The 24,229-nt window shown below is 38.3% G+C and overlaps 1 protein-coding gene across 5 annotated transcripts in view; it reads left to right on the top strand.

Moving 5' to 3' along the window:
* Positions 1-24,229, top strand: part of KHDRBS3 (KH RNA binding domain containing, signal transduction associated 3) — a 105,000-nt gene that overhangs the window by 37,249 nt on the left and 43,522 nt on the right. For all 5 annotated transcript variants that reach the window (XR_012763372.1, XR_012763371.1, XR_012763370.1 and 2 more), the window contains exons 3-5: positions 4,897-5,013; positions 13,328-13,474; positions 19,151-19,290. Coding sequence is in view for 1 of the 5 variants with exons in the window: in XM_075415512.1 (XP_075271627.1) it covers positions 4,897-5,013; positions 13,328-13,474; positions 19,151-19,290 (404 nt within the window). In the remaining 4 variants the exon portion in view is untranslated. The remainder of the gene's footprint in view (positions 1-4,896; positions 5,014-13,327; positions 13,475-19,150; positions 19,291-24,229) is intronic.

Here is a 24,229-nt window from a genome sequence, read left to right as displayed (position 1 = left end):
GCAGTTGTTATGCAAAGTCATGGAGAGACTAATATTTTAATCACATGACTAGTCAAAAAACAATTTTTCATAATAGCTTAGCTGTAAATATTTCTTAGAGTAGGAATGAGAACATAAGATTGTGTAACTAAGCGACATGGAGGAAGAAGCCTCAAGTGTAATAACAGGGATAACTTCTGAGCAACTTCAAAGTAATTGACCAAGCTTTCTGTTGTGAATGTTTAAAGACCTATTACTGTGTGTGGAGAGAGTAGTTCATGTTACCTAGATGCTTGAAATATTAACCTTTCTATAGAACCTTGTTTTCTTGATATGAATAACAAAAATCTCGAAGTTCTACTGGTTTCAGATCATTTTGAGGGAAAGTGCTCTGAATCTGTATTCAACTATTTTTGTTTTTTCTAGTGACCCTATCACAGAGGAACCATTGCAGAGAGCTAACATACTAAGAATGCTTTCTGTGGCTTTAATGACATCGGCTTGCTTAGAGCTTTACAGGAAAGTATTAGGTCAAGTGTTTATGTATTCACTGAGTATTTTAAGCTGGAGGAACCATTCTCAGCTGACTTGTCTTGGTGGGGATAAACAAGGATTATTTTTTCTATTATATCCACTTTTCTGTAATATGTACACTTAAAAACACTATAGCATTCCTTTTCTGCTGAAAGACATATAGCAGATCAAATGCTTATGAAGAGAATGTCTCACTTGTATACTCTTTGTAGCTGTGTGTTCTTCAGAATGGTTTTCAGGGAACAGTTTCAAGCAGTGATTTGGTAAGGAATTAAGTCTGTATATAAGTGTTAAAGTCGTACTTTGATTTGGGGATTCTGAAGAAATGGGTGTTATGCAGTGATGTCCAAAATCTCCATTGTCCTATATCTGCAAAAGTGCTTCTAAAGAAGCACTAAAGAAGCACTAAAGAAGGATTTATAAATATCTAGAGAAGGAATAATTTTCAAGCAGAAACCTGATTATTGATTCATTTCTTTCTATTTCCATTATAAATTTTTTTGATTAAAAATTCATTTTAAGTTGGAGATTTTGCAGTTATACAGCAGTTTGAGATAACTGAAAGCATGCATTTGTTTCCTTTTTACAGGTTAACCAATATTTATGGGCTAGTGGACACCCTGGCCAGGGATAGAATTTCATATCTGAGGAATTTGAGAAGGGGCTGTTGCCCTTCATGGTGAATGTTTAACCACAAAGTAAACCAGTGGTGTAGATGTGGCAGGATGTGCTTTCAGAGTTCAGAGGTTTTAGGAAGTAGGAACACCCCTCAAATCTTGCATCCTTTTGCTCAAAAAAAGTACATCTGGTGAAATTTTGTAATAATGTAAGACTATGGATGGTACCATTTATCACAACTGGAGCATTATTTGGCTTGAACTGTAGCTGGGGCAACACTTTCTCCCATCGTCTCCAATTGTCTCCTCCCAGGTCTTTTAATCTGAATCTTGACAGTGTTTTTGCAAAGATGACTTAAATGTTTTTCTGTAATTTTGTTTGAGGTACCATAGTTAGCATATCCTTCAGAGCTGGTCTAGAAGCAACTTTGAGTTGGGGACTTTATCTTCTGTTTTACATACCGTCATCCATAATATTCACATTCTTGCCTCAGAAGCTGTCTTAATGTGTAGACAGTCCTTGATTTAACAATAATGATTCTTCTGGTGTAGAAGTAACACTCGTGGCTGGCTCTTCGGAGTTCAGTTATTGTGTAGAGCTGTGAATATGGCAATAGCTTCCAGACCAGCTTGTGCTGGAAAGCAGTGCAACTGCTTTAATACAATGCGAAACAGAAGCTAGTGAACTTGAGGAGGATTTTGGGTATTTATGGCAGCTGAGATGTGATCGTGCTGTAGTAGGGAGAAGGGTGAGTGAAGAGGACTCTGGCATGTCTGATTCTGAGCCAGAGCTAGTGAATATGACTGATCTGACTTGTACAGAGCTGCTCAGATGTCTTTTACTATCTGGTGCCTCCAAGCCAGATAGTTTATAAGCTTGAGTTCAATGCTAGACCTGAATGTGGTTTTCGTTCTTATTGTGGACAAAGAAACTCTAGGTATGTGACGTGTGGGAAGTGCCCATAAACTTGTACATGAGCGTCTTATGCAAGAGCTAGCTTGGATCTGCCAGATTGACTTGCTTCTGGTTCATCAGCAGATACGTTGAATTTGTTAATTCTGTAATGAAAACTTGTCTCTTACTGTGTGGTGATTTTGTACCTTTAGGCTTGAGTCCTTCTCCTTGATTACTGAGGATAAAGTGTATAAACACTAATAGTAACTTAGTGGTTGATATCTCTATGAAATATCTCAAAACAAACTTCTACTGATCAGATGTTTCCAATATGGTGTAAAAGGGAAATAAACCAATGGTTGGAACAAAATCACTACCTGTTCAATAGAAAAAAGACTATTTACTTTGAAAGGGTTCATTCAGTATAGTAATATTTGTTTATGGAATAATCAACTTACAATGTTCCAAAGCTTTTTAGCTTTGTTATGTTGGAATGAAAAGGCTATTGGACTGCATTGTGTAAGCCACTTCTTAGTAACCTTCACTGTGTCTTTAAGCTATCTAGAGATACGGGCTTTCAAATGAGCAGGATTTCAGACTTTCAGCACAGGTTTCTCATGCTTCAGATTTGTCAAATCTAATATTTGGAGCCAGAGTGCACAAGAAAGAATAATTCAGTGGATCTCAGGATACAGCTAATACATTTTCATGTTCATTAAATGTGCTGTCTAGAACATGTCGTGTGTGTAGCTACTTGTATAACTACCATAATGTCTATCTTCAATGCTAGAGATTTTTTGAGAAGACAGCAACTTTTAGTAGTATTAAAGTTTTGTAAGTCAAGTTTTACATATACAAAACATTAAACTATTTGGCTGTAATTAAAATAATACAGCTGGAGTAAACGATTATGCTTTGGAACACCCAAGTCTTCCCTGAGCTCTGAAGCCTTCTAGTTACATTGATTGTATAGGAACTGGATTTTACTTTTATTGCAGGCTGTTTGTTATGATTTGTGGTTTTTTAATTGTCAGGTAGTTGTTTGTTCTAGTTAAGTGATATTCAGGGCTGTGTTGCATAGTTAAATACATGCTGGCCTACTCCTCAATAGCAGTCAAATGTTTTGAGTAAAACCTCATCTGAATATTTTAACGAAGATTACTGCTAGAAATTAAGGCTATATCATTCTGCAAGTACTCAACATTCTGAAATTTCAGCATACTTTGCTGTAAATTAAGTCTCTCATGCAGTGTTTATTTTCGTTCCTAATAATTTACAAGGCTATTTTAAAGTAAACTTAAGTAATCTTAAGTAATGCTTGAAAAATTGATGTGATATTCTACTATATGAAAGCTTTAACTTGAGCTTAACTGTGAACTCCTTGTTCATAAGTAATGATCCTTTATTTAAGGAAACTGTTGACAAGGAATGATTGACTCTGAAGTTCAGACTTCTTATGAATTGCTTCAGTTTGCTTTCCTTGCAGTTGTACATTCAGTAATAATAAAATTGGCAGTCCAAGTTGGAAGGGACTTCTAGAGAACATCTGGTCCCACCTCCTGTTGAAATCATGACTGTAAATGAGGTTACACAGGGCCCCATCAGTGGCCCCGAGTCCTGAATATTCTCAGCAAAGGAGATTTCTACTGTTTTGCTGGGCAACCTATTTCTTATGGATGTTTTCCTTGACTATCGTGGGACCTGTATGGGGAAAAAAATGGAATATACCTGATAAAACAAACTTAAAGAAATTGCTCTGAGGTTTTCTTGAGATTTGGTCTGATAATTTCAGAAAAGACTAGTTCATGAAGGGCCTTAAATTTAATGGCTTCTGTAGTCTAGAGTCATCCATAAGCAATTTGCTCAATTGTATCTGGGTTCTAACTCAGGTCTATATTGGGAATTGAATTTGCAGGTACTAAGGGGAATAAAATTGTATTTTCACGTTTAGTAGGCTTTTAATGCTTGCATTTCCTTTGGCTTAAAGCTGAAGTAGGTGAACTGGAGCTGTAGACTCTTGCACTAAAGAGTGAATGCAGCTGGGCTGCTTTTCCATCAGCACTTCCCATGTAGCAACAAAGGATTTTGTTTGATCTTCTATTACCCCACTGTCAAGCGCTTTCAAATTTCTCCAGGTGAACAGGGAGATCAAAGCAGCCCACCTTGGCCTTTTAGTGACAGTAGAAGAAACAGTCACAGAACTTACAAAACTGTTTTGTAAACTTGAGGCCACAAGTGAGTGGTTTAAGCCTGTTTATTCTTTAGCATCATGGTATTTCACTTGGGCCTAAAACTGTCTTGGTAAACTTCATTGATAAGGGGGTAGTGGCAGTTGAGATGATCTTGAGTGCTGATCTGATATGGGACTACACTTATATGCTTATATTCTGATCTAATTCCCTGTTAGTTTCTGGTTTTTAGTGTAGGGTATACTGTATAGGTTCCTGTATTACTTCATAAATTTTCAAGGGAGGAGAAGACAATTAAGAAATTTTTTTCTCCAGAGCTGTGGTATTCTATCTGTGAGACTGCTACCAGCTTTGTTTTTATGGTTATGTACCTGGTAACAACTGTTGAAAAACTGAATTGCAGATTAAGCACATCTGATCTGAGCATTGAATGGCATAAACATGAAGTTCTCTTTATACTGTTAAAGTTCTTGGAGTTCAGATACTTCTGTGTTTCTGGTGGTACCTGGTGGAGCTACTGACATGCTGTTAACTGTCCTACACAGTTGTACTTAATGAGTGTAATTTATGATCTAATACTTGTTTGCACCTAGAACAAAAAGTTGATCAGCAAAATATGCCATTTTGTTTGCTTGTTTATGTGTAAGTCCAGAGAGGTTGATGGTTTTTTGTCTTCTTACAGTTCAACTTTGTGGGAAAACTTTTGGGTCCACGTGGCAATTCTCTAAAGCGCTTACAAGAAGAAACACTGACAAAAATGTCTATTTTGGGAAAAGGTTCTATGAGGGACAAGACAAAGGTAAGACCTGAGTATGTTGGTAGAGTACTTGATACCTGAATTTTGTAACTTTCCTAAAATTTTGAGTGAGGTGAACTAATCCTGTGATAAAAACTGCAGCAAATAAAAAGCATAGGGTATCCTAGTATTGATTAGGTTCAGATGGAGTGTTTTCTCTAAGGAGTCTGCTCTCACTATTTTGAGGCTACTATGAGTTGTGCTTAGGCCCCCCAGACTAAGGTCCTTGGGGGTGTGAGGCATGACCAGTGGCATGTTCTAGATCAGTCTTGCACAGCTTGTAATGAGTAATGCCCAAATGACCATGGCAATATTCTTGTTTTTCAAGGAACCTGACTTCTAAATAGATCCAAATAGACGTTTTCATGTAAAATACCACTTAACATTTAAATTAAATAACATTTCTAGACAAAGAAAAACATCTGATGAGTAAATACAACCAGAAAAAATGTCACAGCTCTGAGGAGGACTTATGCAGCTTAAGCAGTTGACAAATGGCAGTGGGAAGTATTTGATTACAGTGGATGTATCCATTACAAGAGCTGAAGTAGACAGCAGAAGAGCAACCTTTAGCTTGATAGGTGTTTGTGCTACTCAGTTTCCCTCTTTACTGAAATCTCTGGCTAAATTTGTAGCAGGTAAGTGTACATCAGTGAGATGATGTCACCTGTCTGGTAAGCTGCGTTTTTTTTAATTGGAGCATTCCAAACGATACAAATTACAACACTGAACAGGTTTCTTGCCTGTAGCATACCATGTTTTATAGGCCTCCAGTGAAATCTTTCTGTGGTTATGTAACCTGAAACTCAAATACTGTGTGCCTTGAAGACTGATAGACGTGCATATGGAAGAGTAATTTAAAGAGCTGGCTTCTGAACTTCCTAACTATATATTTTTTCAGCACACTTATCCATCAGCAAAATACAAATGTTAAGTGATTCCTTCTCTCCAGATATTCAAGGTCCTGTGCAGCCTGCTGTAGATGACCCTGCTTCGGCAGGGGGGTTGGACTAGATGATCCACAGAGGTCCCTTCCAAACCCTAACATTCTGTGATTCTGTGAACTTGATGAGAGCTCATAAATTACCGTGTGCAACTTAAGAGTGAACTCTTCCTTTTATTCCTTCTTGAAAAAATATTTTTATTAAATAAAATGTTGCACAAATACATTCTCCTGTAAAAAAGGCTTGAAAGATGGGAGGGGTTTTTTGAATGGGAGCTGTTAATGTATAATGTTAATGTATACATAATACAGGTAATGCAACTTTAAGATTTAAATGTTACACAGTTACAAGAATCTACATTGCTAGTAACTTGACAAGGAGCTATGACAGTTCAATCAGAAAAGAAACAAGAATATAAACTAAACTTGCTCTAAGCCAGGATGACAACGTAAGTATCCAAATTCTGTTTTAAATGACACTTGGTGAACTTTCTCAGTTATTGCGGAATGTGTCAAACTGACATTCATCTTACTGCATTACATGTTCCTGTATCAAAATATGATGTGTCATGGAGTAGGAAGGCCTCTGAGTTGTTTTTCCAATGGCTCTGCAGTACAACAAAAATAGCATTGTTAAAAGCAGAAGCTCAAGATGGAAAGCTCAGATCCTAACTTAAGACTCAGAATCCTGGGGAAAGGTCTTGTGTCAGGGGAAGTTTTAGATTAGATACTAGGAAAAAATTCTTTACTGAAAGAGTGGTCAGACGTTGGAACAGGCTGCCCAGGGAGGTGATTGACTCCCCATCCCTGGAGGTGTTCAAAAAGCGTGTAGATATGGCACTTAGGGATATGGTTTAGTAAGTATGGTGTTGTTGGGCAGATGGTTGGACTTAATGATCTTCGAGGTCTTTTCCAACCTATGATACTATGAAAGGTTTCTGTTTGAACTTCTCTTGTTTCCTTTGGTAAAGAAGTAACTGCTCAAATCTTTGTTTGACTTTTTCTTGATGGAGATGCTAGCCAAAACTGCTTAAGTAATCTTTTAAATTAAGTGACTAGCAAAATTAGTTTGAGCTATTGCTTGCAGAAAATTTCAACACTATCAATATTTGAGTTCAAACCCAGTAAGATTCCTGTCACTGTGGGTCTGGCTGTGTTTTTAACAGTGACAACAGAGGACCTGGTTAGATACTTTGGAATAATATAGCTGCAATAGCTTGTGTGCACCATTTCACAGAATCACAGAATGTTCAGTGTTGGAAGGGGCCTCTGTGGGTCGTCTAGTCCAACTCCCCTGCCAAGGGTCACCTACAGCAGGCTGCACAGGACCTTATCCAGGCGGGCCTTGAGTATCTCCAGAGAAGGAGACTCCACAACCTCCCTGGGCAGCCTGTTCCAGTGCTCCGTCACCCTCAGAGGGAAAAAGTTCTTCCTCATGTTCAGACGGAACTTCCTGTGCCTCAGTTTGTGCCCATTGTCCCTTGTCCTGTCACTGGGCACCACTGAAGAGAGTCTGGGCCAATCTTTTTGACACCCTTAAGATATTTATAGGCATTTATAAGGTCCCCTCTCAGCCTTCTCTTCTTCAGGCTGAACAAGCCCAGCTCCCTCAGCCTCTCCTCGTAGGAGAGATGCTCCAGTCCCCTCATTACCTTTGCAGCCCTCCGCTGGACTCTCTCCAGTAGTTCCTCATCTTTCTTGAACTGGGGAACCCAGAGCTGGACGCATTACTCCAGATGGGACTTCACCAGGGCAGTGTAGAGGGGGATGAGAACCTCCCTCAATCTGCTGGCCACACTCCTCCCAATGCACCCCAGGATCCCATTGGCTTACTTGGCAGCCAGGGCACACTGCTGGCTCATTGTTAACTTGTTGTCCACCAGGACACCCAGGTCCCTCCCTACAGAGCTGCTCTCCAGCAGGTCAGCCCCAGGCCTGTACTGGTGCATGGGGTTATTCCTCCCCAGGTTCAGAACTCTGCGCTTGTCCTTGTTGAACTTCATCAGGTTCCTCTCTGCCCAACTCTCCAGCCTGTCTAGGTCATGCTGAATGGCAGCAGAGCCTTCTGGTGTATCCACTACTTCTAGTTTGGATTAGTCCTTCAGAAAGCAGCATTCAGAACTAAAGCAGACCATTGATGCCAATTCCAGTACTCGATTGAACCTGCAGAGTATGTGCAAGAAGGTTCTGGTGCTGCAAAGGGATCCTATCAGCTAATAACCTAAACCAGGTTGCACTCATAGAATCACAGAATGTAGGGGTTGGAAGGGACCTCTGTGGGTCATCTAGTCCAACCCTCCTGCTGAAGCAGGGTCACCTACAGCAGGCTGCACAGGACCTTGTCCAGGCGGGTCTTGAATATCTCCAGAGAAGGAGACTCCACAGCCTCCCTGGGCAGCCTGTTCCAGTGCTCCATCACCCTCAGAGGGAAGAAATTCTTCCTCATATTCAGACGGAACTTCCTGTGCTTCAGTTTGTGCCCATTGCCCCTTGTCCTGTTGCTGGGCACCACTGAAAAGAGCTTGGCCCCATCCTCCTGGCACCCACCCTTCAGATATTTGTGAGTATACATTAGGTCCCCTCTCAGCCTTCTCTTCTTCAGGCTGGACAAGCCCAGCTCCCTCAACCTCTCCTCATAGGAGAGATGTTCCAGTCCCCTCATCATCCTTGTAGCCCTCCCCTGGACTCTCTCCAGTAACTCCTCAAAAGCTCATCACTAGTTCTTTGGGAATGCTGCTCAGCACACTGGGGACTTCATATGTTGTGAACTTAACCAAACAAGAGAACTTAAGGCATTATTTTCTAATTGTAGGTAGATTATCTATACACTAACTTTCAGCTATATCCCTTTCCTCTAACAAGTAATTTTACTTTTTGCCTTGGTCTTCATACATTCTTGGTTAACATTTTGCAACTACTGTATGAAATTTGTCCAGAGAACTAGCAAATAAGAGATTCTTAATCATGCAGAATTCTTTCTGTGAAAGATAGTGGTCTACATGCTGAAGAGAAGCCCAGGATTGAAGTACTTTGTGTCAACAAGTTGCTGGGCAGAATGGCTGGCAAATTCTCAGGTGTGACCAGTTTTTGCATTACTTGGAAAATCTAGTTGAGACTTCAGTATGGTATTGACAAATAATGAAGTACATCACTCTTGCCCTGTTTGATATATTTCAAATATGGAGAGAAGACTGAATTGCTCCTATAGGAGAATAAGTAGATTACTTTATTTGCGAGTAATCCAGGTGCCAAAATAAGGAAGTTAATTGCTGCCTTGTAGTGAAGATAGATGCTGAATGGCTTTAAACTAAGGGAGGGTAGATTTAGACTAGATACAAGGAAGAATTTTTTTACAGTGAGGGTGGGGAAACACTTGACTGGGTTGCCCAGAGATGGTAGATGCCCTGTCTGGAAACATTCAGGATCAGGTTGGACAGGGCTCTGAGCAACCTGGCTTAGTTGAAGATGTCGCTGCTCATTGCAGGAGGGTTGGACCCAGATGACCTTTGAAGGTCCCTTCCATCCCAAACCGTTCTGTGATTCTTTTGTCTTTGACTGCTGTCACTAGAAGCGAGACAGCTTATGCTGCTTATTGATTATCACAGATTCTGGGATGAACCAGTTGTTGGAGGCTCTGGATCAGATCATCACATGTTTCTTAACATTTACATGTTAGTCTGCCTGCTTCATTACCTGCTTTACATGTATGCTTATCTTTCCTGAAGAAAAGTGGCACTAAGCTCTGTAGACTTCTCTGGCTCAGCTGAAGTTCTAGATACTGTTTTTTGTAGATTTAAGAGAACTTCAAAGAACTGTGGAAGAAAGCGAACTGATCTGAAGGCTTGACAAAGATATAGCAAAGAATGCAGTTACCTTCTGTGAGTTTTCTAGTGAAAGATACAAAACAGGAAATGCAGATTCTGTTTCACTTTAAATTGATTTATACTAAGAGACCTAGGTTTAAAAAGAGCATATTCAAGAAAGTGTTTTCATTGTATCTTTGTTCCTTCCTTATTGAAAACTTCAGTTCTAGAATCAGTCTAGGGCTTCTATTTTCATTCTTTTGTCAGCATCTGGAGAGCCATTTCATGCATCTACTTGTGATATGCTGTATCTTAATTCAGTAATTCTTCTCTTCTGTTTGCATGTTTTTTTCAAGCTGTGCTGTCATTCCCATCACTGGCTTTTCATTAATCATTGCTAAGTGCAGAGATTCCCACAGACACATGAAAGCCAAATAATCTGGCAGAGGATGAGTGAAAAAAGGGAAAGGACTGTTTCAGAATTTCTTTATTGCATGACGAGATTGCTTTTATATTGCAAATCTGAAGAAATAATAGTTAAAGCTTTCCACTCCAATCGGTTATTCCTGTGGAGGAAATATTCCTGTATCAATAGTTTGAGACTTTTACAGGCCTTTGAATTTGAGCGTTTTGAATGGTATTTAAGATCTGACAGAAGCCAAGTTTAAAAGTAACATTAAAACATTAAAAAGAGTTGTTGGGTAATACCTAAAGAAGCTTACAACCTGTATCAAAGGTGGTATAGTGAAGATGAAAATGGACAGTACTACAAGCATATATTTTCATAAATGCTGCTCCTGAAGTACTGATTTAAAGCAGTAGAGTTCTGGGGCTGGTATCTGGTTCTTGATAGCTTGTCAAATAGGATGAAAAGCTATAGGGTCTATAGGTACTGCAGAATACAAGGCATAGTATATTAACTGTCTCTACTAGGCATACTGCCAGATGCCTTGTGCTGCTATGTGTCATAAGCTGTATCATACTCTGCTTTGTTCTGGACTGTGAAAGGATGAAATACAACAGCGCAAGGTAAAAAGCAAATAGTGAGCTTTCTTAGAAGGCTCCCAGACTGCAGTACTGCAGGGATGTGTCTGTACTGAAAACATAAATTAGATCAGCTTATCCAAGCCGTGAACTACTTGGTGTGATAGATTTTGTGTGAGAAGATGGAGACTGAAAGGACAGATTTGAAAAAATAAAAACAACTAAAGGAAGCAGCCACCTTGCTGTCTCTTAGTTCCTTTGTTCCATATCTGATTTACTTTCACATTTTCAGCAGCTCTCAAATCTCCATTGCAGTCAAGAAGGGGAAAAAGTTCTGGCTTAGCCAGCCATGCAGCATCCATATGGACCAGGCAAGCCTAGCCAGCATGTGCACTGTCAAGTAATGAAAGGCAGAGGGTTTTGTGGGAGCTAAAAATACTGTCAGTGAGGGATACTGGAATGGGAGTGAGCTGTGGCTTTTGTGTTGGTCATTGTGGGGAATAAAAAAGCCTAAAATGCTTAATGTGTTGGGAGATGTAGGCCACAGCGGATGAGCTCTCTCATTTGTGTGCTGTTAAGAGCTGTGGAGAATGTGTTGCCAAGTCATGTTCCAGAATTGAAAAAAATAAATTATTTTAATCAAAGTGAACTTTAGAAGTGAAGCAATCCAAAAAGATGAAGTAAAAGCTTTCTTATAGGAATGATTTTAGAACAACCTGCACCAAAATGTCTTGTATGTTTTGATAGGACAGGATATCTTTTATGTTTTGTTGGAAAGGATTTTACTGCAATCCTTTTTCACCAGCACTGCACATGAAATTCTGACATTTCTATTGCTTGTTGCGATTACCAGGCAAGTTGATTGATAAACACAAATGAATTTTCTTAATTCTCAGTTCTCTGCACATCTAACTGAACAGTGAATTTTTTTTCCACCTTAAAAAAGGGACAGGGATGCTTGATGGCATGCACATACTAAAAAAAGTATATGGGCAACTCTATTAATGAAAACATCTAGCTTCCAGTGCTAGATGACAGTTCATATGTCTTGCATAACTCTTCATAAGTATGTAAGTGAGAAACAGTTCTTATTAAAACTGAATGTTTGATCTGTAATGTTTATATTCATGTACTTCCTATTTCTAAGATCTGTTACTTGTATTGACAAGATAATGGTTTTTCTGACAAAGTCTAATCCTGCTGACTCTGGCCTCTTAATATTCTTGATGTGAATGCTCTAACAGCTAACTGGAGTATGTGGATTATTTTAAACATCCCTATAGTCAAACACAAATTATGATGACAAGAATGTTATTTATGACAAGCAGAAATGGATTGTCACTTAAACCTCAGCCCATAATTAAGGGGTGTGCATGGGGGGAGATTTCAACTAGCATTGAAACAGTAATTTCAGTAATCTGAAAGATGAAGTACTTACCTGGTGCTTGCTAAATACAAGAAGCAGCAGGGGAGAATTCTTAGGGCTTTGTTTTTTAGATAGCAGAGCTGCCAAGAATTTGATATGTTACCTGGTAATAAAGGAAATTATTTTTAATAGTGGCATAGTCTCTTTGAATGCACCTGTCAGATAAGCAGGGGAGCGTATCTGAGACTGACAAATGATGTCCTTTAGGTTTGAACTTTTTGTGTGTGAATACAAGTATTTGAGAACTGAGCTCTGCTCCACTATGTTGAAATCACATTTTTTCCGTCATGTTGAAGTGGGTTGGGTGAAGCAGAATGAGAAATAAACTCTCTTCTGAAATAACTGGTGAACATTTTTCTCTAATCTCCTCTTCTTGTATGCTGAACTGTTATTTTCATGTTCAAGTAGCCCAGTTCTATGAAGGACGTACTCATGGGGAAGAAATCTCAGTGAGAACAGAGAATAAGTATCTGAGCAGTGCAGTAATACTAAGATTGAAATAATATTGTTAAATGAATCTTGCTATTGTGGAATATCCAGTCAAGCTTGTTTCTAAAGACTTTAAGAAAAGAGGCCTCAAGTTCACTGTTTCTCAGTGTCTTCTGCATGAAACTGGTGCACTTGGGAAAACTCCTGGGAACATTCTCCTTTGTGCTACAGTTCCTGTGTGTGAGCAGAAGCTGATGCACCCTATTTTGTGTTACTAGTCACTTACTGTTGATAAGCAAACTATTCTGATTATTTTAGCAATGTGTTTGGTTTGAAGTGTGTCAGGAAAACATGTTATTTTATGCTTTTTTTAGTTGGTGACATCTCAGTGTGAATCACAAACTGGTTTGTGTTGGAAGGGACTTTGAAATGTCAGCTAGTTCCAACCCTGCTGCCATGTGCAGGGACACCTTCAGTTAGACGAGGCTGCTCAAAGCCCCATCCAGCCTGGCCTTGAACACTCCCAGGGAGTGGGCATCCACAGCTTCTCTGGGCAACGTGTTCCAGTGTTTCACCACCCTCATGGTGAAGAATTTCTTCCTTGTATCTAATCTAAATCTATCCTCTTCCAGTTTAAAGCCATGTGCAAATGCCTCTGAAGCAATTTTAACATTTTCCTTGTAATATGTTGAAAATAAAAAGGTAGAAAATATTTTTTTTCTTATCTCCTAGGAGGAAGAGTTGAGAAAAAGTGGAGAGGCAAAGTACTTCCACCTAAATGATGACCTGCATGTTTTAATTGAAGTATTTGCTCCACCAGCAGAAGCGTATGCCAGAATGGGACATGCATTGGAAGAAATCAAGAAGTTCCTCATCCCTGTTAGTATTTTGATTTTTTTTGTTAGAATTCTGATAATCTTGAGTGAGAAACTTTCTCTCAAACTTACTGTACAATACTGGTCAAGTCATGTTGCTTAATTTTATTCATCTGTGAATGGTGATGTTTACAAACACTTTTCATTTTGAAACAGGCAGTTATTGGGTGAATGCGTAACTATCCACATATACTCCTACTTCATGATGTGACCTATAGTAAAAGAGCAACTTATTTTGGCTTAACTGGTCGTGTGCGTAGTATTTAAGCATACAAATAATTGTAAAAATCTGTAAAATAAGGAAAAGTAACTTTTTTATTAAGGTAGGGCTCTTCTGTATTCTTGGTATGCCTGAAGCATCAGCACAGGGTTCTGTTTCACTAAGAATAAATTTGAAGTTGTAGTACTGCTCCCACCTGTAATCCTGGTTTAGTGTTCAGTGCTGAGAATCAATACAATTTTATCTGATATCTATATTTTTTCATGAAGCTAGTGATATGTGGATTATATTTGTCTTCTGGCATATACTTCAACTTGCCATGTATGGACATATAAAATGAGATGTGATTTCCAGTACAGGCTTGCACTCCATGTTTGGGATGTGTAGACAATGGTGTTGATGGGTTTCAGTGTCTTTCTGTGGAAGATTCCTTTATTTACTTCTCATGTAAGCATCAACCTTGATTTCTCTGTGATACTAAACTGCTTGGAACAATCCAAGCTCTCTTAAGCTGGGGCATTTGAGATGGTGATACTGTGTGTGAAGTTCCTAAATATATTAGCTCTTCAATGAGTATTCTATTTTTGTTAGTTATCAAATGACAATATAGAAAACAAAACATCCTCAAGGAGCATTGACTTCTGTTTATTTTTACTGCTAAAAATGTTATTCAAGGGTTTTAGTTTGTCAGATGTTGGAAGTGAGTGACCTACCTAGCTAAGGAAACCTTAAGTGGTGTATCTGAGAGCAGAACATAAATATTTGAGAGTGTAATCAGTGTAGCTATGTTCAGGACCAGTTGGGGATGCCTGTTGTATGGGCACTACAGCCTATTTGAAGGTTGAACTGCCGGCTGTGCTCCAGGGTGAAGCAGTTGGTGCTGATCACCTGATAGTGCTACCATATGTATTTGGGGGATTTTGGTTTGTGTTACAAGTAGTCTACATCCATGAAACTGAAGTGTCCAAGTGACTGGAGTTGATTGTGTGCTCCCTGAGTGGTTCTTCTGGCTTATTTTTGTCTGAATGAAATTTAGTTCTTATGCCCAGTGCTACTCCATGGCATGAACCAAAGCATGATAAGTAATGATCGTCAGGTGGTTCATCTAGGGATGCATCCTGATGTGAAATAACACATTAATGTAGGTGCACCTTAAGACAGTTAAAACCTAAAGAAATGTCCTGAGCATTATGTTCTCATGTTATAAAGAAGCACGCACATTCTTGTGGGAAGAGATAAAGGAGAAACAGTTTCTTGGCTGCTTCAGTGAGCGAACAGCTGTTTTTAGATGCAAGTATGCTAAATTTAATAAGTGCTTTTTGCATGCACTGGAAGTAAGGATATATGATCACCCTGCCCCCTTCATGAGAGACCTTGTTTTTCTTTGCTGAGCTTGATTCACCTAATGTCATAATAAATGAAGCAAGCTTATTAAGACCCAGACCTTACTCTACTGCTGTTCAAGCAGTAGAATTACAGACTGATAATGAGCAATTCCAGTCATTGGTTGTACACTTTTCTGTCTCAATTTTTGATCATTGCATCTTTATTGCACTTAGCTGAACTGATGCTACATAAGATTTTCTGAACTATGGGATCAAGCCAACACTGTCTTAACTTCCCTTTGGCTTTTCAAATATAGTCTTATCAGAATGGTTCTAAATGACTTCATCTCTTCTGCCCACCTGCCCCCCTTGCAGCAGCCATTCCAGGAAGCAATAAGGAGCACTTCATCCTCTCTAGAACTACCATTTGGTTCAATGCTGCCAAATGCAGCTCATTTTCTGTAAAGTCTGTTGTGGCTTTCTTAGTAAATTATCAGTTTTATTTCAAGTAAGAGGTGATGCTATCAGTGTATATGACTATAATTTTAATTTATCTTCTCTTTACAATGTAAGTTGACTGTACCTTCCAACAATTTTAAATGCTGATCCAAATTGAATGATTGGTGTTCAGTTTTCAAATCAGGCCTGAATGTACAGTCATGACTGGTGCTAGAATGTAGCATATAAAATACCCTTGTAGCAGCTGACTATAGCGAAAGTGCCTTAGCCTCTCTTCTTAGATCTTTTTAGATCCATAAACAAGCACCTTTGCATTGAAGTTCAGCTTGGAGCAGCTGCAGTGGTATACTTTGCTTTAAACTATTGGTGTAACTCAAACTAAGACATAAAACCTTCTGTCCTGAGTTTTTTTTGACTGTGCTTGTGTTGCCTGGAGTCTCACCTGTCTTCTGCAGGTAGAATTGGTGCTTCTGACTCCAAGTATGTTCTTTTGGCATACTTTAAATGAGCCAGACCCTGTGGTCATCAGTCTGACTGTTAGATTGGTGGGTGTTATGTTTGATATTGATTTATGCAAGAATTACTTCTGTTAATGAAGACAAAGCCAAATACTTCCACTCTCACCTCCCCCTGGGTCCTGTATCACACCATGATTACTGCACTTTTGGCCAATAGGATTTGTAGTCTATTTTGCTTGATTTTTGCATAGTGGTAGTCATTCTTGCTTTGACAGCTACAACATTAATTATGCTTTGCTGTTCGTTACCAGAGTTACTTGTTTTCCTTGTCTATAGAACAAGGTATAGAAATATGTTTGAGAACAATCTGTAGCAGTCCTTTTACAATGGGAGCAGAGTTTATAAGTTTTTCCTGCAGTCTGCCTTGCCTCCTGTGTGTTCAGCTTGTAAGGTGTGGTGATGAAATAGTGTTTAATAGCATTTGGAAGAGCTGATGGGCTTTGGAAACTCAGGCACTTTTTAAACAAGCTGGTGAATAACTGTAAAGTGTGTATATAAAGGTGGCTGGAAACCTAATAACTACTTACTGCTCACTGACAGGACAAAGATCTGCTTTGGTGTTTTGCGAAATTACATAGGGTTTTGCAGGGATCTGTCCTAACATTAAATAGATGTTTTTGTGAATAGTTTGAACGATAAATAGGAATAAGGTCTTACGTTACAGATGATCCCTAGGAGAGCTGCAACTGGTTTGTTGATCAAGGCTGGGTGAAAATCACAGATAAAATCTAGAAGCATGTTGCTTAGTTGGGTCTGTGTAAGTACATAATACCTTGCATGTATCTTGATGATGTAATCTCCTACAGAAGAAAACATCCTCCATCTTCAGAGAAGACCGTACCAAAAGTCAGGATGGGCAGTATTCACAAAATGAGTATGTTTGCTTGAAATTTATCAGCAGCATTTGACTGAAATTTGAGTGTTACCTCTGCCTAAACTGTACAGAGGAAGAGTGCAGTCGAAAGGGTCTCCAAGTCCAGCTTGTGTTCTAGGTAATGAAGAGGTTCTTTCCTCAATTTGACTGAAGTCTGCTGTTTTCTAGCAGTGGGTATTCATAAATTGACCATCTGTTACTTTAATTATAAGAATCCATTTTGGAGTCTAGTGGATTAACACTGTTGCTTATCATGGCTACTTGTATTGTTACTTCCTTGTGCTGCATCTTCACTTTGTATCCTCCTGCTGCCTCTGGCTTATGTGAGAAGGACCATATTTTCTGTTCTGTGCCTTTGTGCAGCGGAGTCCTTGTCTATGACTAAGGCTACTGGTATGTCTAGTCGTATGCTACAGGAAAATTAGAAGGCATTAGGAAGAAGAAAGACGCAGTATCTACAGTGGTAACCTAAGCATGTTTCTTAAGAAATCAAATTACTATCAAATGATGATCAAAGGCATTTTTCTAGGAGCCCAGTTCTGAAGAGGATGTCTTGTGGAGAAGTTATGAAGGGCATCTGATATATGCTATGTCAGAACTTTGAGACTTAAGTATTGTGTTTGTGGTACAGTTTTAACAATTCATTAGCATTCTGTTTCAAGATGGAAGTTCTTCATTCCATACATTGCATAGAATTTGGCATTTGTAGCCAGTTCTGGTCCAGCAAGAAAGTACAAAGAAAGTGGGCTTCTATACAGTAGTTGGCCAGAACAGTGTCCAGTTGCCTGTTTCTATTCTACTCCCTGTAATGGTTTCACTGTGTATTGGTTTCAAGTTGTTTTATAATGGAATCTGTTTCTCAAAAGCCTCAATTATGCAGTTTGAAACGGTTGATTCAGCCTTCCAGACTTTTTTCCTCGTCTTACTTGCTGGTTGATTCCTGCTGCTAAACAGAGCGTGATCTCAGATGGACAATTGAGTTAAATTTTAGAGCCTGCTTAAGACAGTTTGGACAAAATGCCTTTAGTACCACTTTTTTAACACAGGTAACTATCTTCAGCAATGGCATGCAAAGAACAATTTTCTTATTTCTATTTGAGGAAGCAGGATGTTTCAACGATAAATGAGATGTTTGAGTTCATAGATGTTTTATCTACTTCGAATGCAGAGCTATGTTTCATTCAGTTGTCTGATGCAAGGCTGCCTGACGGTCTTTAGGTTTCTGCCTAGTGCATAAATGTAATAAAATCAGATTTCGAAGAGATGCAGATCCTTTGTTTTGTAATTTAGATATAAAAATAGACAGTATTTGGACAACCCTGCCTTTGAAATGGGAGGATATGCAGAAGAGCCATTATATCAGAAGTATGTCATTCTTTAGAGGCCCTGTTAATATTTTGATACTTTGTATCATGTTGATACATACTTTGTATGTATACACACAAAGTAAAGTATTTCTTTCCGATTCATCTTTACACATGCATACTTTGGCTCACTAAGTGCAGGAAAAAGGCATAAAAATATGTACAACTCAGGAGTTCATTGCTGTATCTGTTTTATTCCTGTGTGATGTGATAGTTTTGGAGGTTGGCTCAAGGTCGCTGAAAAGACTCTTGTGTATTTGAGAAGTACCATGTTAACTTCATGTAAATAACTTCAGCGTGCTTTTCGATAGCCTTGAGATGATTTGTGCAGAATACGAAACAAGCCAAGTGTCTTCAAATTGTTCATCCTTGCATGTTCTACAATTGAAATTTTTGGAGCTCTTACTATGAGATAATAGTGTGTGTTTATATTGAAAGAATTTAATTGTTTCTTCTTTCTTTAACTCCTGACTCTAAGTGTAGATGTGTAATCTGTTCCTTAGTTGTCCGGGTTTGTTCTCTACAGTGTATTTAGTCTATATTGCTTTGCAACACCAGGCAATGCATTTTTTCCTGCTTTTAACACAATATAACTTAGCAGCTGGAATCACAAACCAGATCTCAGCTCAGAAGTGGGACCTTGATTTTATTGCTGTTTCCCCTGTCTACAGCATTTTAATATTGGCATTTTAATTGGTAAAGCTACATGGGGGTAATATGCAGTGGGAAATAAAAACATGCCTCTACAAAAATTGCAGTTAATATGTAGAATTCTTTTAGAAATTTTTTACTAATCTGCATATTAAACTTTTTCAACTGGATGTTAAACTTTCCAAGAGGAACATTTCAGGAGCAGTATTTGATGCTAACTTGGTGTGGTGGTTGAACAGTTTGTTTTCTCACTCTGCCCCCTGTTATAGGACTACAATGATGAAATCAGACAGGCACAGCTTCAAGAATTAACATATTTAAATGGTGGTTCAGAAAATACAGAAGTTCCAGTAGTTCGTGGAAAACCATCTATACGAGCAAGAGGAGTACCAGTTCCTGCTTTGTCCAGGTAAGCATCTCAGCTGCAGTGGAATTCAGTTTGAATGAGTATAGTTTAAGCTTCTCCCTTCAAACACAAAAAAGTACAATAGAGAAATATGTGAAGGACCTCCAAAATAAGAACTAAAGATAAGGGAAACAAATCTTAATTTGCTGAAGTAGTCTAATTAGCTTATACCGAATTAACAGCTGTGCTGAAATTTTGTCTTGTGAAATTTGAATGGTACGTAAGCTAAGAAACAATGTACAGCATAAAGGTGTTCAAAATGAGTGTGAGCAGCACAGTGAGACGATGTCTGTTGCTTGACTTCTAACTTTTGGTCGCTCCCTAAGTGCTTGTTGGGTCTGTGTATTGGCCCTGTGGAGCTCATGGCTTCGAAAAACTCGTGTATCTTGCCTTGACTGACATGAATTTCAGATCCTAATTTCTCTAACTTATGGAATATACGTATTCCTATTACTGTACTACAAAGTTTTTATAGTCCTGATCAAATAATGTTATGGAGGTGTTTTGGAGGTAGAACTTGGATTTAGTTTCATCTGCTCTGTGTGTATTTCATTAAAAAGTGGCTTTTGTTTGATTCGGGGATAGGCAAGTCTACTGCTTTAGCTTTATTGTTCTTTGACACAGGAGATGTTTCATTCTTGTTCTAGCGTCCCCGTCTTCCTTGCAGTAGTGAGATGACAGCTTCAACTCCTTGGAGTCCCGAAGTGTGAAAACAAAAACTAAAAGTGTATAACTGTTTCTGTTACAGTACAGAGGGATTGTGGCTGCAGCAAAGTGTAACAGTTTTCTACAGTGAACTATTTTCCTTCAGTTTTGGCTATGGTGCTTATTAATGTGGGTTTGACACTCACATTTCAACTTTCGAAATAATTTCAGAATGATATTCTGAAGTGTTTTAACTCAGATTAAGCATGCTAGTAGAAAAAGCACTGAGGAATTATTCCATTTATACAGATCTGTTTATTGTTAGATGTGTCCTGTAGTAATTGCAAATGCAATGCAAAATGAATCTTTATTTAGGGAATTTACTTACTGTTGGTTGTATCCTATAAGAAAATAATGATTTTCTCTAATAATTTTTGTTCTTCTGTTCTGAAGTAATATTGTTCAATGTATCTATTCCATTTCTTTCCTTGATTTTAATTATATACCAAGGTTCACTTTAGCACTGTAATCAACCATACAAAAGTGCTTGCAAATTAGAGATCTTGTTTGATTTTGGAGATGGGTTTTTTGCTAATTTCACTCCAGTTCTTAAATATCAGTTCTTAACTTTCCGATAGATACCTGTAACAGCCCTGCTACAGATGCTTAGTACAGACACTCACGGTTCTGTTTCATGTTTTCTTCATTTTTCATTTGTCTTTAAGCTAGTGTTTGTGATGGAGAACTTGTTTGCCCTGAGTTTATCACTAAAGTTTTATACCTAATTTCTGCTACTAGTGTCTAGCACATGCATGCATAATTAACTTTTCAAGGTACGGAATTTCTAACACTAGTTCTATTCTCTGGATTTTGGTATGTTATTTTTCAGATCTGCATTTTATGTAAGACATGCTGTTAGGTAGCTCAAAATCCTTTGTTTGTCCCATTGGCCTACAACTACTGAAGTATCTTCAGGGTAAACTTACGTTATTAACATTTGATTTGAAGGTGACATCTAAAAATTGTATGTTGGCTCTTTTTTTTTATACAAGTTCTAAAGAAACGTGGAAGGTGGTTGGTTGGTTTGACTTGTCCTTGCTTTAACGTGTATCTTAAACTGCGAGACATTTACCCTCAAATTGAAGTGCTGTTAGCATAAAATTCCTTAAGTGAAATTTAGTGCCATTGCTACTGAGATACTACAGCGATTTTAAACTCAGTTTTAATGCTCTGATACTTTTTTAGCACAAATTGATTTCAGTAAGCAATACTTTTGTTGAAGGAAGGCTTTGTTAAAGGCTTTGTCTTGGTGTTATATGAAACAGTTTGAATAGCAAGCATCCCTGAGATGTCCAGGAGAGGTTGAAGCGAAGCTTGAGAAGGCTTGTAAAATGAAGTCTAAAAATCTCAATACTAACCTCTCTTTATAATCCATAGAATATTTTTAAGATACCAGCCTTGATACAGGAAACATCCTGTTGAGGATGCAGTAGCTGAGTGTTTAAGTTCCCAATTTTTTAAGCCTTTATTCCTGAATAGTTTCACTTTAAAGAACCAAAGTACTAATTTATACCTTTTTTTACGCCTTATCAGACGTGTTGAAACTGGAGACAAAGCATCTTATCAAGTGCCTTCTTTTAAGAAGACTTGTATGTTTAGCTCCATACCAAAATTTTACTTTGTAGAAAACAGCACGTTGGTGCTTGCATGCAAAATTCTAGCTTGTGCACAGGTGTTCCTGTATATGGTAAGTAATTTCCTAACGGTTGTGGTTTGGTAATTTTTATTCTATTTCTGGCTTGTTCCAGGTTTTCTTGACTGAATTATGACTATAGCTAAGTTTTTGGGGGTGAGTGGATGGAATTTGCTGTAGAAAGGGTTGTATGTGTTTTGAGCTTTACCTTTAGGAAAACGCTTTTCTTACTGTTGATTGTGAGCATATAGCTGGTTCCTTCTGCCCTCTGGCCCCCACTTTTTCTTCATCCTAATACTGTTAAAGATGACCTTCAGATGTAATCACAAGACCTATTTTCTGTGTCGTTTATGCTAAGCATTTAACCTTTTTAGGTAGTACCCGCCTCTTCCATGGAGCAAGAGAAGAGACATGAGAATCTTTCCCTGGTGAAAGTCTGGTTTTCATTCCTTTTTTTATTATAAACTGACATTTTTCTTAAATGTTTTTTTAGGTGACTAAGAGGATCATCCAATTACTTTCAATTTATTATGCTAGCAGGCATAGAGGGTCCATGATGTTTAATGTGATGCTGTTATAGTGAGTAGCTAGATGTACCTCTATTGGAATCAGTGGTTCTTTAATGCACTTTAATTCCCATCCTGATTCAGTGCAATATAAATGAGTATACTACTGAAATGTCAATTGAGTCTTCTGATTAACTAAAGACTGCAAATAAATGTGTTTACACGTTAATGTACACCTCTAAGAACATTTTTCAAATAAATTAGCATTTCCTTTCCCAAACTTCACATTCCTATTTTAAGAACTGTTAAAAGTAAGATTTAAGTATCACTCAATTCTGACTCAAACTAAGATAAATTAGAGTGAATTTCTAGAGGTTGATAGTACATCTAAGAATATGGATATTCTGTGCTGCCTTGAGCTAGGGAACTGATTCATGTCACTTACAGCTAGAGATCACTGTTAGGATCATAGAATGGTTTGGGTTGGAAGGGACCTTTTAAAAACCATCTAGTCCACCCCCCTGCTATGGGAAGGGACATATTCCCCTAGACCAGGTTGCTCAAATCCCCATCCAACCTAGCCTTGAACACTTCCAGGTAGGAGGGGGCAGCTGCAACTTCTCTGGGCAACCTGGTCTAGTGAAGAATTTCTTCCTTGTGTCCAATCTAAATCTACCCCCTTTCAATTTGAAGCCTTTACCTCTTGTCCTATCACTACATGGCCTTGTAGAAGGTCTCTCTCCATCTTAGAAGTAGTCCCCCTTGAGTGTTGAGAGGCCACAAAAAGGGAGAGCTGGTTCTGTTCAGTCCCCAGATTGGGAGAGGAATTACGTTTGAAAGCAGATATTTTGGTTTCACTAAGATGAGGAGGAAAAAGTAATTTCTCAGAGCCAACATGTGAGAACAGTCTTATGAAAGAAACAGCAAAATTCTGGTTTGTGCTTGTGCCAGATTGTAGGGTTTTACTTTTCCAATTTATTCTTGTTATTCCTATTTCAGTATATGCATGAGTGGAATCCTGATGGTTGAAGGACACTATCTGGGGACAAAACTGTGACAGAAGTTGTAGGTTAGAATTTGCTGTCTTATGTCAGAAGTAATATGAGGTGATGTGGATCACTGCTGTAATGTGTTCACAGCTTCCAGTTGTTCTTTGCTAGTTACCAGATCAAACTTGGATCATTCCTGTCATATGTCTAGAATCAACGAGTTTCTTTTTTGAAGAACAACTTCTTGTTGAGAACATGTAGGACTGCAAAAGATTCTGTAGCACAAAAATATTTCACAAAGCCAGTCCAGGATCCGGGACAGAGGCAGGTATTATGTTCAGGGTGTTTTGTTTCTTTAGTTGTGTGATAAATCTCCCTTTTTTCACAAAATTGAAACATGAACTTACATATTACTGTTTTGAAATAAAATTGTGAAATAAAACTTGTGTAAGAGTGGTAACTTCAGTGGTGACTCATTTAAAAAAGATGAAGAGGCAGGAATCCAAGCTCTGAGTGGTATCTGGATGTCAGTGTTCAGTATTTTGGTCCTGACATTTTAAAATAACAGGTCTGTTATCTTTCAGATGTCTAATATAAAACCTGAACAAAAATATTTACTGTTTGAGGAGCACTGTAGTTGGCTGTGCTTGAAGGAGGAAAATATATCAACATCTGGTAACAAAATTTTAGATCTATTTATTGAACAGTTTTAAACCCTGCAGATGTATGAAATTATGAATGCTAAAATTAAAGAATTCCAAGTGTTTCATTGAATAATACAGTATTAGGGAACTGGTCCTAAATTTCACCATTATTTTTATTTTAAAGCTATTCTTGCATTTACTTCCACTTCTAGAGGGGAGATATTGAAAAGGAGCTTCATACCTCATAAACTCTAATTGTTCTTTTGCAAAAACAAAGTGAAGAAAAGCCATAAACTGACTCTAGCTGTGATTTCATAATCAGAGTAATTTTACTAACTCAGTCATCCAGTGAAAGGAGAAACTTGAAATAAAAATCAGTATAATGCTAGAGAGTAGAAAGTGGTAAATTAAAAGAAAGTAGGGCTATTGCTAGGGGTAGCTGGAAAGGAGTATTGGCTAGATGCT

Source organism: Opisthocomus hoazin, chromosome 3, assembly GCF_030867145.1.
Source record: "Opisthocomus hoazin isolate bOpiHoa1 chromosome 3, bOpiHoa1.hap1, whole genome shotgun sequence".
Classification (NCBI taxonomy): Eukaryota; Metazoa; Chordata; class Aves; order Opisthocomiformes; family Opisthocomidae; genus Opisthocomus; species Opisthocomus hoazin.
Note: the sequence above shows the minus strand (reverse complement) of the source record. Positions and strands in the feature narration are given on the sequence as shown.